The 14,244-nt window shown below is 42.0% G+C and overlaps 2 protein-coding genes across 3 annotated transcripts; both read left to right on the forward strand.

The window, feature by feature from the left end:
* Window positions 1–116: 116 nt before the first annotated feature.
* On the forward strand, window positions 117–4,895 carry pnkd (PNKD metallo-beta-lactamase domain containing). Its single transcript, XM_057044606.1, has 9 exons — window positions 117–296; window positions 626–741; window positions 993–1,105; window positions 1,218–1,276; window positions 1,472–1,564; window positions 1,908–2,071; window positions 2,305–2,391; window positions 2,556–2,671; window positions 3,556–4,895. Exons 1-9 carry the CDS (start codon window positions 142–144, stop codon window positions 3,727–3,729), a joined length of 1,077 nt encoding a protein of 358 aa, XP_056900586.1. The 5' UTR covers window positions 117–141; the 3' UTR covers window positions 3,730–4,895.
* Window positions 4,896–6,011: 1,116 nt separating this feature from the next.
* On the forward strand, window positions 6,012–12,623 carry gmppaa (GDP-mannose pyrophosphorylase Aa). 2 transcript variants are annotated; one of them, XM_057040754.1, is made up of 13 exons: window positions 6,012–6,171; window positions 6,710–6,807; window positions 7,086–7,189; window positions 7,336–7,528; window positions 7,647–7,706; window positions 7,783–7,913; window positions 8,064–8,078; window positions 9,791–9,925; window positions 10,214–10,311; window positions 10,377–10,423; window positions 10,509–10,601; window positions 11,043–11,211; window positions 11,368–12,623. In XM_057040754.1, the coding sequence occupies exons 1-13, from the start codon at window positions 6,132–6,134 to the stop codon at window positions 11,466–11,468; spliced, it is 1,284 nt and encodes a 427-aa protein (XP_056896734.1). In that variant the 5' UTR covers window positions 6,012–6,131; the 3' UTR covers window positions 11,469–12,623. The 2 variants fall into 2 exon arrangements, with proteins under 2 accessions (XP_056896734.1, XP_056896744.1); XM_057040764.1 differs by lacking the exon at window positions 8,064–8,078.
* Window positions 12,624–14,244: the final 1,621 nt, after the last annotated feature.

Consider the following 14,244-nt stretch of genomic DNA (forward strand, 5'->3'; position numbering starts at 1 on the left):
CTATAAGAGGCACCTGCTTCGCTTGTGTAGTAAATGAACTTTTATTAAATTGATTTTTCCAGGAAGCTTTTTTCTTTTCACTTCCGTTTTCAAGGGACGTCCGGATGTCGAAGTCCTCTGACGTCATTACGTCCAGCGGCTATGGCGCTTCCTGACTGGATGGTGACATTAGCTGCCTCTGCATCCTTCTTATCCATCGTATATTTATGTGTTCGGTACAGACGTTCGGGGCAAGTGTTCGGCAGATTATTGAGTAAAATAATGGCACGCAGTGAGAAGCCATTGTTTCGAATCGCGTAAGTTTTTGGCTTTTCTTTAAACAAAACCTTTGTTGTGACTGTTGTTAGCAGAGCTTGCTGCAGGCTATCACAACAGTCCTACCGAAATTGTACGTTTCAAATGCAAGGTGGAAAAGTTATTCCTTTTATCCTTCAAGTAGGATAAACACGTTTTTCTTTTTAACATTAAACCACTAATATGCATTGTATTAAATGTAGCATAATTATGAGCTACTAGTTTGCATTGTGACAACCATTATAGGCGGTAGTAAACAAGACCTAAACACGATGCTCGTGTTATTAATAATGAGTTATAATGATGATTAAATGTCTCAACTGTGTTCTAGGTATGCACTCTACACCAAAACGAGACTGGGCTATATGTACTACAAAAGACAAATGAAAAAGGCCAGAGAACTTTACCCTGCTGGACATTCCACAGCTCAACCCTTGAAGTTGAATGGTCTGCAGCTTTTATTTATTTTTTTATTTACTTAGTGAATTTTTTGGACTTACTGCTGAAACCATTTTAGTTTTTGGATATTTGCTGCTTCTACTAGTTTTTTCTTAAATCATAACTGCATTATCACTGCTATCAAAGTGACAGTAGATGGTATTGTATTGTCAAACCAGAAAATTTAAATATTTATCATTACATAACAATGGCACTATTATCTTCATCTACTTTATATGGTTTTGTTTGTCTCTTCCCAGGTATTAAAATAATTCCCATCTCAGTGCTGTCTGACAACTACAGCTATCTAGTAATTGATACAGCCTCAAGTGTAGCTGTTGTTGTAGACCCTGCAGACCCTGAGAGAGTTCAGGTGAATGTCTCTTAATTAGATCTTTCAAAAATCGAAAAAGCTACCTAATGCCAATGGCTTTGAATTGGGTTGTCTTGCAGCTCATGTGATATCTTCACTTTTTGTTATTTAGGCAGTGATTACGGAGGAGGGGGTGGTTTTAGAAGCTATACTATGTACACACAAGCACTGGTAAGTTGTACTCCTTAAACATTTATATTTTAATATGAGGCTTTATTTGGTTCCCATTCCAGAATTTGTAATAGACAACAAAAGTCTGATTAAACAAAATGTTCTTCTGTACTGTATATGTAAAAAGGACTGAAAATCCTGCATGATAAAGACCAAAAACAAATACCATTTTTCTGTCATTGTGGTTTTCCGAAGGGATCACAGTGGTGGAAATAAAGAGCTGAAAAGGCTTCACAGCTCGTGCAGAGTTTATGGAAGTGCAACTGATAACATTCCTGGCCTCACACAGTAAGTGCTGCCCCACACAGTACAAAGAGCAGAGTGAGGAGACTTTCTGCTCACCGCTGTCGGCCCCTCACAGTGAGACCACATCTGCAGAGTTGAACGCAAATTTATTTTGTGGTGCACCTAGATCACTTGGCAGGAAGCACAGCTTGACAAAACCTGTGTTTTACAAAAGAGAAATGCACTTTAACTACTGAATCCTGTCCCTCACTGTGTGTTTGATGCCATAAAACTAATAATTCTGACAAGTTCATTTGAAAGGGTCTTTATGTATGATTGTACCATGCGACACACTCAATAACTCACACTTTGTCCTTCTGACAGTTTATATCCTCTCTGTTCCCAGCCCTCTCTCCCACGGGGACTCGATAATATTTGGCCGCATGCACTTTAAGTCTCTGTTCACTCCTGGACACACGGTGGGTCACATGATCTACCTCCTGGATGGGAGCACGATAGGATCCCCCTCCAGCCTCTTCTCTGGTGACCTGGTGTTCCTTTCAGGATGTGGTAGGTTACGAAACAATAAAAACATTCATATAGGAGTGATGTTGCTCTGAACTGTTGCTCCTTTGTGCATCCGATCTGTGCCGTCATGAACTTTGCCTTTTATTTCAGCAGTAAATGGCTTTCACACTCTGAAATACGGAGTTGTTTTTCTACAGAGGGTACCTACAGTACTTTCTGAAATGTTTTGACATGTCAGACTTGCTTCAGTAATGCTAAGCTCCTTTTGTTGTCAGGGAGGATGTTTGAAGGCAGTGCCACGACCATGCTGTCGTCGCTAGACACAGTCTCCTCCCTCAGCGAGGACACTCTCATGTGGCCTGGTAGGAAACTCTGCTCGGTCTTTGTAATTTGGTGTGTAGTGTTGTAGCCACAGTTATGCAAGAACACACATAAAGGTGTTTTTCAGGAGTGAATGGGGATGTTTCCAATGCTGCTATGGGTATGGGTGTAATTGTTTTCTGTCTGTTGGCTGGCTGTCCCTCAGGTCACGAGTATGCAGAGGACAACCTTCTCTTTGCTGCTGAGGTCGAGCCCCACAACACTGTCAGGGAAAACAAGTATCAGTGGGTGCTGCTGCAGCGAGGCCAGAAGTTGTGCACAGTGAGAATGACACTTTGTTCCGCTTCTTTTGTTCACAATGTCAAGCTGGGTAGCAGTTGTCCAGAACCTGCCTACAGTGCGGGTGGGCAGTGATTAGTGTGTCCTTTTTTGTTTATTTATTTTCTGTTTTGTGTGTGTCATGGTTTTCCTGAACCTGTCCTGAATAAGGTCCATTCAATAATGAACTAAACCAAGTGAGCAGCAACAATCCTGTTTTTATGTTTGAGCCAATGGGGCCACTGGTGATAAAAGTGAGCCCTATGCATCGTTTACTGTACAGTAATTAAAGTTTTGTAAGTAATCATATGAAATTATTTATAATGCAAAAAGTTTTTCCTATAAAACCTCAGAACCAGAACGGAGGGATTGTTAACATATTTTCCTTGAGCACATTATCTGTAAATCACATCAGTTCTGGTGGTTTAGATACCATTGTAATAAGAAATAGCTTTTTAATTTCAGTGCTTAGCTGAGCCATGACAATGATCAAGCGTACACAATAGCAGAATTCTGAAACAGAAATAGATAAATGGATGTCATCATTCATTTCATAGTAACATGGATTTGTCTACAGCGCCACATCAGTTGTCAGCAGTCTCTCATTCTGTTTCCATGTTTGGATGTGGGACATTCATACACAACAACATGCATCCACCTGAACATCCATCAACTATTTAAATTGGCTTAGTGGAGGGAATGAATGGTTCCCTCTGAGAGCTGTGAGTGATGACGTTGAGATGAAGTTTGATAAGCGCAGGGATGCACAAACGCTGCAGAAGTTGACAAGAATCGTTTGTTATCCAGACCTCCAAACAGGCCCAGTGAAAGATGTGCGCATCTTTATTTCAGTTCAGCCGTGGTTTTGACAGTGGGTCTGTTTTCAGAGTCCTTCCACCATTGGGGAAGAGAAGCAGTACAATCCTTTCCTGCGCATCCACTCTGCAGAGCTCCATCTGGCCCTGGGCCTCCAGCAGTTCCAGGACGAGGATTGGACCCAGTTCAGGGCGAGGGTGTTGGAAGAGGTCCGGAAACGGAAAGACAACTATAAAAGGAGATAGTGCAGCTGGAAAGAGACGGCTCTAGAGGACTGTGGTGCAATATCAGCGCAATGTGAAGAGCTGGGAACCTCCTACATCTGTTTCTGCACAGTGGCATTAGGTGTTGCTGGATATTTGAGCCCCGCTCTCCTCTGCAACGTGCTGTGCTAACTTTGCTATGAAAAACCAATTTCTGTGACAGAGAGTAGATAACCTTTATTGTAGATTTTTGTAGTGCTACCGGTACTTTAGATTCTTGTATTGAAAACTGCGACTCTGAACATTATGGAGCCCTTTTATTTTGAAAGGTACATTTTCAAGGCACATGCCTTTAAAACCAATGGATTGTTATGCAGGTTGTTTAGTGTGTTGTTTTTCTTTCCAAAAAAACCCACACATTTTTGATATAAGTATTATTTTTTGATTGTTTGGTTCATTTTGAGGTGAGGTGTTCAGGGCATTTCCCTCCAGTAGGAGGCCCCCCGGGGAGACCCAGGACACGTTGGAGAGACTATGTCTCTTGACTGGTCTGGGAACGCCTGGAGATCATCCCGGACAAGCTGGAAGAAGTAGCTGGGGAGAGGGAAGTCTGGGCCTCTCTGCTTAGGCTGCTGCCCTCACGACCCAACCCCGGATAAGCGGCGGAAGATGGATGGGATGGGTTAATTTCTTTCCTCTAGAATCGAATTCCAATATCTCAAATCCCCCTTACTGTGAACTGTAATGAATGGATCTGCATCGGGGTTCTCCCATTGTATTAGAAATGGAATTATTTCTGTATTCATTTGCAGAATTGCCCATTTTGACCCGCTAAAGGCATCAATACATTTACTGTGCATAGGAATCAATGTGCACTTTGATTTGATCAATGAAGAACCAAAGAAAATCATCAAAAGATATGAAACAAGGTGATGGATGAATGCAAAGGCAGTTGTTGAATAGCCATACTGAGCAGCCATACAGATTGGACAGAGACGGAGATACGGTTTAAAGAATCATCACTCACTTTTCCTTCTCTTGTGGAAATAGAGATGCTGTGGTACAAACCCGAGAGTGTTTATAAGAAAAGTGCACCAACAGATTTTTTTTAATGCATTGCAGGGCTATTTATACCAGGAGATGAAAGGATTTATGTACTATATATTCTATACTATAATAAACATTTTTCTGCCTGTGCACATGTGAAACGTCCTCTGGCTTGTTTTTGTCATGTCTTTGAGAAGGTGGCGCTGAGGATGAACAGTTTATCTCTTTAGAAAACAAGGGAGCGCTCTTCAGATCCCTTCCAACCACAACACCTCCTCTCCTGGGGATTCTCTCACTAAAACCTGCCTCATTTGATGCAGTCTCGCATTTGATTTGCATGAGTTTCACGTGGGAGACGGTTTTACTTCAGGTTATGTTTTAATGAGGTGAAAATAAAAGTAAAGAGCTTCATTAGAACTGTGTTTTATTTGTTGTCTTGTTGAATGTTTAAAATGGCTGGGTTATTTTTCCCCATTGCTGCATAGAGATATGAGCATAACCTACTTACTGAGAAGAAAATAAGAAAGCAGCGCACAAGCAACCTGTTGGATTATCACCGGTTTGTGAGTTAAATACCTGTCACTAAATCGTTTAAATGTACCTTCAAACACAATTTCAAATAAATGGCGGGTCAAACGTTCATTTATTGTAGAAATGAGCAACTCTAGACTAACTTCCTCGCCATATCCACTAGGTTAATGCGAATAATAGTCCCATTCTGTTTTATCAAAGGTGCACCACTCCTTTATTTGCTGTCGACATCATGACCCGTCGTAGTACAGTTAATAAAATGAGTTTTTATTACAGTTGGCTGGTTTAAAAGATTTTCTCACTTATTGTGCAGCTAATGTGATTCTCCTTTAAGCTGCAGCCTTGCACTATTAAATATGTAATTATTGTAAAATTTAGCCATAAATGGAAAAAATATACTCAGAAAAAGCAGGTAAAAGCATACTCAGGCTTTGCCCTGTGCCGCTACAGTAAATATGAATAATAACTAGATAGTCGCCCAGAATAGGTTTTTTATGCAAATATAACCCCCAAAATAAGAGAAAGAAATGATACTTTGTTGTAATTCTTCAAGTGTTCTGTGCTTATATACAAATGTTCCAAAAAAGTGCTAATTTAAATAAGTAGCACTATTTATGGACTTGAATAGCAGATAGAGTATATGGAATGTATAGCACATGGTCTGTAGTGGAAGCAGACTTCCAGAAATATTAAATAACGAGATAATTCCTTGAGTCCAGCAGGGACTCATCGTTCTACGTCATGACGCTATGCGTGTGACGATGACGTCAACAGGACGTGAATCACGGAAGTGTTTGTGGAAGAGTTGAGTAAACAGCATTCTGAAAACTGTTTCCAGATTGTAGACAACTCGCAACTTACTCAAGATGTTGAAGGCAGTTATTTTAATCGGAGGCCCACAGAAGGGTAAGAAATGCACGCTTCTTTTTTGTGTTTTCTCACCAGGCTGTGTTTGGTCAGACCGAAGCTAGGCTGCTAAAGCTAGCAGGAGAACAGCTGAGCCTGGTCATCTACTGACGTGGCCCTAACGAAGCCGCGCCGACACAGGCGATGCGCCGCTTTTAGAATGTGCAGGCTTATATTCTTGCGAACTAAATGACATTATTTAAGCGATAACTAGATCGTGGAGTCCTGTAATAGTTTTAGACTAATTTGCAGTCACTGGATTATTTTCTCCTTTCATTGAAACAAGTGCTTTCAATTGAATGAGATTACAATTTAAAACCAAATAAACGTTTCATGGGACAATTCGTGGGTCGTGTGGTGACTATTAAAACCATCCATATGATCAGATTAAACTAAAAACAAGGAAGCTTTACTGTGGGTTTTGCTTGCTTAGATGGGTTCTGTTGGGGGAAAAAATCACCTGCTGCTTTTACTAAAGTCAAGAGCATACATTTTAGGGAATATAAGTAATACTCCTAATCCTCATATTGTTGTGCAGGAACAAGATTCAGGCCGCTCTCGTTCGAAGTTCCCAAACCCTTGTTTCCTGTAGCCGGGGTGCCAATGCTGCAGCACCACATCGAAGCGTGTGTCAAGGTGATTTACTGCATCTGTATTTCTGCACTGCACGAGCAACTAATCTAGCCCGATCATAAAAATGCTTTATAATTTATTTGCTTTACAAGACTTTGATTATGTGACTTGTAAGATGGTCATTTTATTCCTAGAACGAGTTCCTTGTTCCCCTGGGTTTTCTGTTAGTTTTGGCCTTGCTTTGCCTGCCTTGTAAAATTGTCTGAATCTGGTTCTTCCGTTAATTAAATAATATTAAATAAAAAACTTACACAGATGAATCTAAACCTTTGTTTTACAAGGTACCAAATATGAAGGAGATTTTGCTCGTTGGCTTTTACCAACCAAATGAAGAACTGAACAAATTCCTCCTAAATGTGCAGCAAGAGTTTAAAATTTCCATCAGGTAAACTGTAGTGTTTTCCACCTAAGCACCATTTAATGTTGATATTGTAATCATGATTTATTTAAATGACACCTCCATCAATATATTCTGGCGTTTTGATCCTCACTTTTGATTCCCAAACCTTAGTTGTGTGCGTTCTTCTGCAGATACCTGCAGGAGTATTCGGCTCTGGGCACCGCAGGGGGCATTTATCACTTCAGGGACCAGATTGTGGCTGGGGGTCCCGAGGCATTCTTCATTATGAATGCTGATGTCTGCTCAGCATTCCCGCTCACAGATATGCTCAGATTCCAGAAAGACCACGGAGAACCAAACAGTTTTGTCATCCTTGGGACAACAGTGAGAGTTTATTATTTATTCTTGTGGTCTACTGGATCCTCAAACGTAGCAAAATAGGTTTTGTTTTATGCCAGAGTGTTGGTAGCCCAGCTTACAGTTAACTATTTTGTCTTTTCAGTCCAACAGAAAACAATCCATGAATTATGGCTGTATCGTTGAAAACGAGGAAACACACGAGGTATTGAAAGGCCGATGGAAAAACTGCTTGTTTTCACTCAAACTCATGATCCGTTTAACTTCCTGTCTTTTTTAAGGTCCTGCATTATGTGGAAAAGCCGAGCACGTTTGTGAGTGACATCATCAACTGCGGCATCTACCTCTTCACCCCGGACATCTTTCAGCACATCGGCGCTGTTTTCCAGAAGAACCAGCAGGACATGTTGCTGTGAGTTACAGCTTTTTTTTGTTTTGTGGGTTGGGATCTGTGCTTGGAAATGCATGTAAATACCATGTTTTAATTTGATTTGGCTGTCTTCATTTGTTCCCCCCCCCCCCCCTCTACTCCATGATTTCTGTTTCCTTACACAATCATCAGTTATCCATTCGATGGGTAAGTTAGTGCATTTGAGCTGCACGGTGTAGTTCTAGAGCACTCAGTGTATGGTGTGATGTGTTGCCTGTCAGTTTTTGCCACATTGTGCATCCACAGGTTCTGCAAACAGCACAATTTCTTTCTCTACTGATGCTTTTTTTTTTTTTTAAATTTGGCTTTTAAAAAGATGCTGGAGCAATCCGTGAGCCTTTGCTGGTGAAAGAAATGGCAAACATTCTTAATTAACCTTGAGACAAAGCTTGTTTACTGATTGGGATGTTGGATGAGTAGATACACCTTGTGCAATTGCTTGCAAACATGTAGTTGTAGAAAGACTGTAAACCTGTGCACAGGTAGAGAACCCCCGCTCCAGAAGCTTTTTAACTCAGCGGATAAGAGTTCTGGCTCAGTTTTAAAGGATCCTTTTTCCACTCCTTTTCTGTTTTACACGGTGTGACACATTTTAGGTACCAGGTAATGGACCCCCACGAACACGTACATGAGTAAAATACAAAAATGAGAAGGAAACAGTCAGAAATTTGCTTGGGACTATCGGTACGCTTACGTCAATAAGTGAAAACTGAAGAGTGTGAGGATGGGTTCAGTGTTCTAGAAAGGTAGTTCAGTTGTTCTCTTGTCTGTGTGAGTGTCGGATAGTTCCTGGAGTTCACAGTGGTCTCTGAAGCAGAGCTTCACTGACCTCCCCGTGTCGGTTAGGATGCTACTCCGCACCGCGCTCACTTTTTTAGAATTCTGTAATAGTTCGCTGTTTGTGCTTCCAAACAATCGCTGCGGTCTCACTCACGGATCCAACGGCTGCACCCAGGGGGTACTCGAAAACTGTTGTGAAAGGTCAAACAATTCACCTGCTAACATCAGATGCGCTTAAATCTAGCAAGCTACTGAATCAGCGGAATTGTGGAGCTCATCAAAGCCGGCAGCGGGAGGGGTTCTTGCACAATCCCTGCGGGACTCCCTCGCCTCAAACTGCAACCTTCCTTTTGGTAAAGCTCTGATTATGGGCGCAGTGCTTTAATATATTCTTTTAATCAATATTTAACGCTCTGTTTCATCTCAGGGCTCTCACAATGTACCGTGCCAGAAACCCTGATTAGTATGGAGTACGTAGGCTCTTCCACATAAGTTTTCAATCACAAGTAGGTAATCAGCTTTGGTCAAAGTTGGTTAGTATCAACCATGAATTTTAATTGACCTCACTCACATCACTTTCCCAGTATTATCAGGCATACATGTGATAATTCCTTTTCATTTCCTTTTTTGGCTTTTATACAGGCGTTTCAGGGGCTGATGCCACCAAGTTTGGAAGGTTCATAGTGATTATTTTAGAAACGTTCCAACTATCACACAACATCTGCAGACCTATATTTCAGGTTATCAGGTCATCAAGGTGAAGGCTCCAATCGTTCAAAAGAGTCTGTTACTAACCTCAAGCCCCTTTAGACTCAGCGCTGTACACAGGAACCATCCATCTATTCACTTCAGGCACTTTCAGGCACCTTCTTCTGGGAATTTTCCTGATATATTTTTTTTTTTGACAGCTTCTTTAAAATATGGGTGGAGGTAGTGACAGCAATAACTTTAATTATGTTCTGTTTAACCTTCTGTTGGCTTTCTTTAAAACTTTCTGCACAAGATTTTAATTTAGTAAGAGAGAACCCCGGTCTGGGTTCATAATTCTTTGTCATAAACGTCTGATTTGTCTTTTGCAGGGAGGAGCCGAGCAACGGTTGGCACCGAGCGGAGGCCATCAGGCTGGAGCAGGACGTTTTCACTGCCCTGGCAGGACAGGGGAAACTCTATGTCTATAAAACCCTCAGCTTCTGGAGCCAGATTAAATCAGCGGGGTGAGTGCACATCATCGTAAATGCTGTCAAACCCCACAGGATGGGAAATTTGGGGGGGGTTTTTTCGGCACACGGGTGACCCAGAGCCTGGGAACCAAAAACAAATATAAACCAGGATTTGATGCCGGTCTGACATGGGGAACAAACTGTGAAATTACAAAGTCCTGCGATGTACAGCCACCCAGAATTCGTTTTCCCACCGAACACATGAGCTGTGGCGTTGAAGCCACGTAAATCTCCACCCGACATTCATCCGTACGTGAATGTGCGACTTTATCTTCTTCTCAGCTCTGCCATTTATGCCAGTCGGCTGTATCTCAACCAGTACCACACAAGTCACGCAGAGAGACTGGCCACAAATGAGGAGGGAGGCCCAAAAATATGTGGTTAGTGTCGTTTTGCTTAAGGAGCTTTGCTCTTTTTACCAGATGCTAAACTCTTTTATTTTTAGGTAACGTCTACATTCATCCTACGGCCAACATCGATCCCACGGCTGTGGTACGCATCATTGATTCATGGATACAGATGATAGACTTCCCTCTACTGGAAAATGAAAGTATCTATTTGCTCTGCCTTATTTCAGTTGGGTCCCAATGTGTCCATCGGGACTGGTGTGACCATTGGTGCTGGGGTCAGAGTGCGAGAGTCCATTATCCTCCACGGTGCTACTCTACAGGTGAGACCAGACAGGAACAGGCAGACCAGCTCATGTCTCAGTGTATCTGTTCAGTCATTTGCTGCCAGTGACATGAAGGATTCATTAGTAGTGTTATCACGCACTTCATCAGACCTCAATGGATGTTATCTTGAATCGGTTCTGTTGGGCCAGGAATCTCATTGCCTCCCAGAAAATGTTATTTTTAATGATTCGGAGGCCAAAATAATTTCATCACACTTCTTCTGTGGCCACTGGATGTCTCCAAACAGGGTTTGGGTTGGGATGACTTATTGATTTTCATTTTCATTTGGCCTACAAAGACAATTTGTTTGACGAGCGTCGCTTCTGAATAAACCCGACCCGTTTTAATCTGATTTGTCCAAACTTCATATCAGACCTGTATATAAATCCATAACTATGTTTACTGCCTCTTTATCTGCCCTGCCAATGTTTTTCCAGGATCATTCCTGTGTTTTGAACAGCATCGTGGGTTGGGACAGCACCATCGGAAAGTGGGCCAGAGTGGAGGGAACCCCGAGTGACCCGAACCCCAATGACCCGTACGCAAAAATCAACAGCGAGACCCTCTTCAGAGACGGAAAACTCACACCCTCGATCACCATCCTCGGTATATGAGAGCCAACCGCTCATTCATTTTTGCTTGTTTTGATGAGGATTTATTGATTGGTGAAGGGTCAGGGAGGGAACGGGCAGATTAAAGTAATTGAAATGTACAGCACATCACCTGCCAAACACAGCCATGTGTTTTTTTGTGTTCCCCCAGGTTGCAACGTCAACATCCCGTCCGAGGTGGTAATTCTCAACTCAATCGTCCTTCCACACAAAGACCTCAACCGAGGCTTCAAAAACCAAATCATACTCTAGTTCGCCGCCGCGCCGCCGTCCACGTACCAATCGCCAAACGAAGAGAGCCACCAGCACCGGCTCTGAGTTACTGTATATAAGGTGTCAGAAGTGAAGATACGGGACATTCATGGAGTGATTTAAATGAGAGATTTTTATTTTTATGTTTGCCCTCAAGCCTCCATCCATCACCAGGTGACGGCAACATCGGGGAGATGCTAATAACACGTTGATTCACCTTGAGAAGTGCCAGAGGTTTATATTGTTTTGTATTAACGTTACTGAGCTGTAAAATTAATGCGGAGAGCACTGTCTGATAATTGGCTGGATGTAATATAGTATGAAATAATAATAGGACGACCTGTTTGTCAAGGACACCTTTGTTAGAGCTGAAACTTTGTGGTGGAGGAGAAGTAAAAATCACCAGACGCCAGCTCAAGATTATTTGCAGAGTGCTCTGATTAAGCTCCAGAGCTGGCCTCAGAAATTAACCCTCTCCCGAAGAGACTCGCGTCGTAATCAAGTAATGTTGGGTTATTAAATTGTGTACTTAGGTGGTGGGGGGGGCAGGGAATGTGAGGAGCAACAGCAGATACTTTGTGCATTGTAATCACAGAAAGAACAGTTCCACCTTAATGAAAACATCACATTAACATTTATTTTTAAAGCCCTTGAACGCTCATCACTGCAGTCATTTTTCCATTATAATCAAAAGGGCCCTCAAATAAAAGGCGCAGATTCTGAGGGGAATACTCAAGTCCACAGTATTCACGTGGAGGTCGGTGCTAAAATACACCAGATTAAATAGACTCTCGCAGCAGAGTGGCGAGACTTGCAAATATTTTCAGGAAAGTGCTCACAGTGGGGTTGGAGCTTGTCTAAATGCCAATATTTAGCAAACACCACACGCTAAAAGATTGGTCGTTCCCTCCCCTCTGCTTCTCTGTGGGTAGTATAGTTAGCGGGCTGGAGGAGGAAGAATAGCACTTTGTGTGTCGCTGGAAGAAAGAATAATAAATCAAAAGAGTGCGTCGACTTAAAGTTTTAGCTACTGTGTTGGCTTTCTGTTGTTTTAAAAAAAATATTTATTTGCAACACTTCTGAGTTGTTTTTTTTTGTTCTAGGTTGGGATAATAGTCATGAGCATAATTTGAATTAAAAGAGTTTTTGATCACACCGTTTGTTGTTAATCACACTGCAGCATGATGGGAAATGTACTGAGCATGTGTGTGAGAGACCTTCAGGCTCTGCCTCCGATCTTAGCACCCTTCTTTTTTCTTTTTCTTTTTTAAGCTAAACCGGCTGCTAAGCTTCTGTGCAGGAAAAAGGCTGCAGTGGTTGTAGCCAGCGTACCATTAAAACTTTCAGACTGGCTGCGTCTCTTCTGACATTACAAAGGCTTTATTGTTGGAAAGTGTTCCACACCCTCCGTCCTGCAGGACGCCTCAGGGAGATCTAGTCAATATCAGAGATTGATTGTGTCTTTCACCAGCGCCGCACGTGCAGTTAAAACCACACAGTGGATCAGCCTGTCTAACTGGGAAGCTAACATTGCCTGGATTAAAAGCCTGGGCAGAAATGTTTGCAGAGACTGATCCCAGTTCAGAATAATGTGCTCATGTCCCCACGATGTGAAGCAGTTCAAATGTTTGCAGGGCTTACACAGACTTTCTGTGGCAAATGTGGTCAGGACAGCTTTTTGGACATGAAGCGTGAGGACAACTGTTTCTCCACCAGTGTTTAGGATCTCTCCAGCGTTCTGCTGTTAACAGGTTTAACTAGCGAGGCCTCGTGTGTTCACACTTATCTATTGTCCAATTTTGATGTCCAGTCACTCAGGTTCAGGCAGACTAATGAGGTCATTGAGCCTGACACCAGGAGCTGACATCTCACGCTGCTCAAATCCGTCAGATAAAAGAAAATTGGAGCACACTGCAGTGCTAGTGAATGCTAATGTTTTACTAAACTGTGCTTTGAAACATTAAATAGCATCAGCTGCCTCTCCAACTTCCCCCGTGAGGCGTTAAAAGTGCTGTTTTTGTTCACTCAGCTGAATTCTTCCCGAAGTGTACCGTCAAGTTTTTTTTTTCTTTCTCTGACTTTGATAAAGCACCAGCACACTGGCAAATGTGTCTTAAAGCATGAATCTGAAGGTTTTTATTGCACTTGTAGTGTTTTAATAAATCATGGCACATTTTTAGACTCAAAATATAGTAATAATGCTTCTAAAACCTCTGCTGAGCCCAAACTCAATGTTTTGTAAGCTACAAAGATAGCACTTATTAGCTCAACAGTTATGACTGACACTGTAGAAAAGCCCACCCAGCATCATTAAACACACAGTGGTTGACATGGTGGCACCTTCCATCTGATTTTGAGTGTGGACTCTGTGTCGGTGCTTGGAGACTGTCATGAAGGTTCAGCGCAGTTGAGCCTCTGAGCCAAGGCTTTAGTTCCACCTTTGAACGTTCATGAACCTGCTGCTCTCCTCCGGCTCCAACTCCCAGGATTTAACAAGAACTATAGCTGAAACCCAGAGATTTCCTGCAGGTTTTATTTATTTGTTTTGTATGTTACTAAATGTGATTCGATGTGTTAAAATACCACAATTGCAAAAACAATTGGTGTAATTTGCTTTGCAGGATCAAGCAATCGAAAAAAAAAATTAAAACAAGAAAAAAAAAAAAAAAAAAATGTATAATGCATGTTGCTTGTGGATGAATGTTCTTTCTGCATTGCGGCTGCAGGAGCTCCTTTAAACTACTTTATATGCTGTCAGGAGGCGTCAGATTCAGGA

The sequence above is a fragment of the Takifugu flavidus genome, chromosome 1 (genome assembly GCF_003711565.1).
Source record: "Takifugu flavidus isolate HTHZ2018 chromosome 1, ASM371156v2, whole genome shotgun sequence".
NCBI lineage: Eukaryota > Metazoa > Chordata > Actinopteri > Tetraodontiformes > Tetraodontidae > Takifugu > Takifugu flavidus.

What these genes read in the sequence shown, in the direction of transcription:
- pnkd (XM_057044606.1), top strand. Translation starts at nt 142, where the DNA reads ATGGCGCTTCCTGACTGGATGGTGACATTAGCTGCCTCTGCATCCTTC. An exon ending in TCAACCCTTGAAGTTGAATG is followed by an intron (nt 742 to 992) that starts GTCTGCAGCTTT and finishes GTCTCTTCCCAG; the next exon opens with GTATTAAAATAATTCCCATC. An exon ending in GGACACTCTCATGTGGCCTG is followed by an intron (nt 2,392 to 2,555) that starts GTAGGAAACTCT and finishes GCTGTCCCTCAG; the next exon opens with GTCACGAGTATGCAGAGGAC.
- gmppaa (XM_057040754.1), top strand. Translation starts at nt 6,132, where the DNA reads ATGTTGAAGGCAGTTATTTTAATCGGAGGCCCACAGAAGG. An exon ending in ACATCGATCCCACGGCTGTG is followed by an intron (nt 10,424 to 10,508) that starts GTACGCATCATT and finishes GCCTTATTTCAG; the next exon opens with TTGGGTCCCAATGTGTCCAT. An exon ending in TCCACGGTGCTACTCTACAG is followed by an intron (nt 10,602 to 11,042) that starts GTGAGACCAGAC and finishes ATGTTTTTCCAG; the next exon opens with GATCATTCCTGTGTTTTGAA.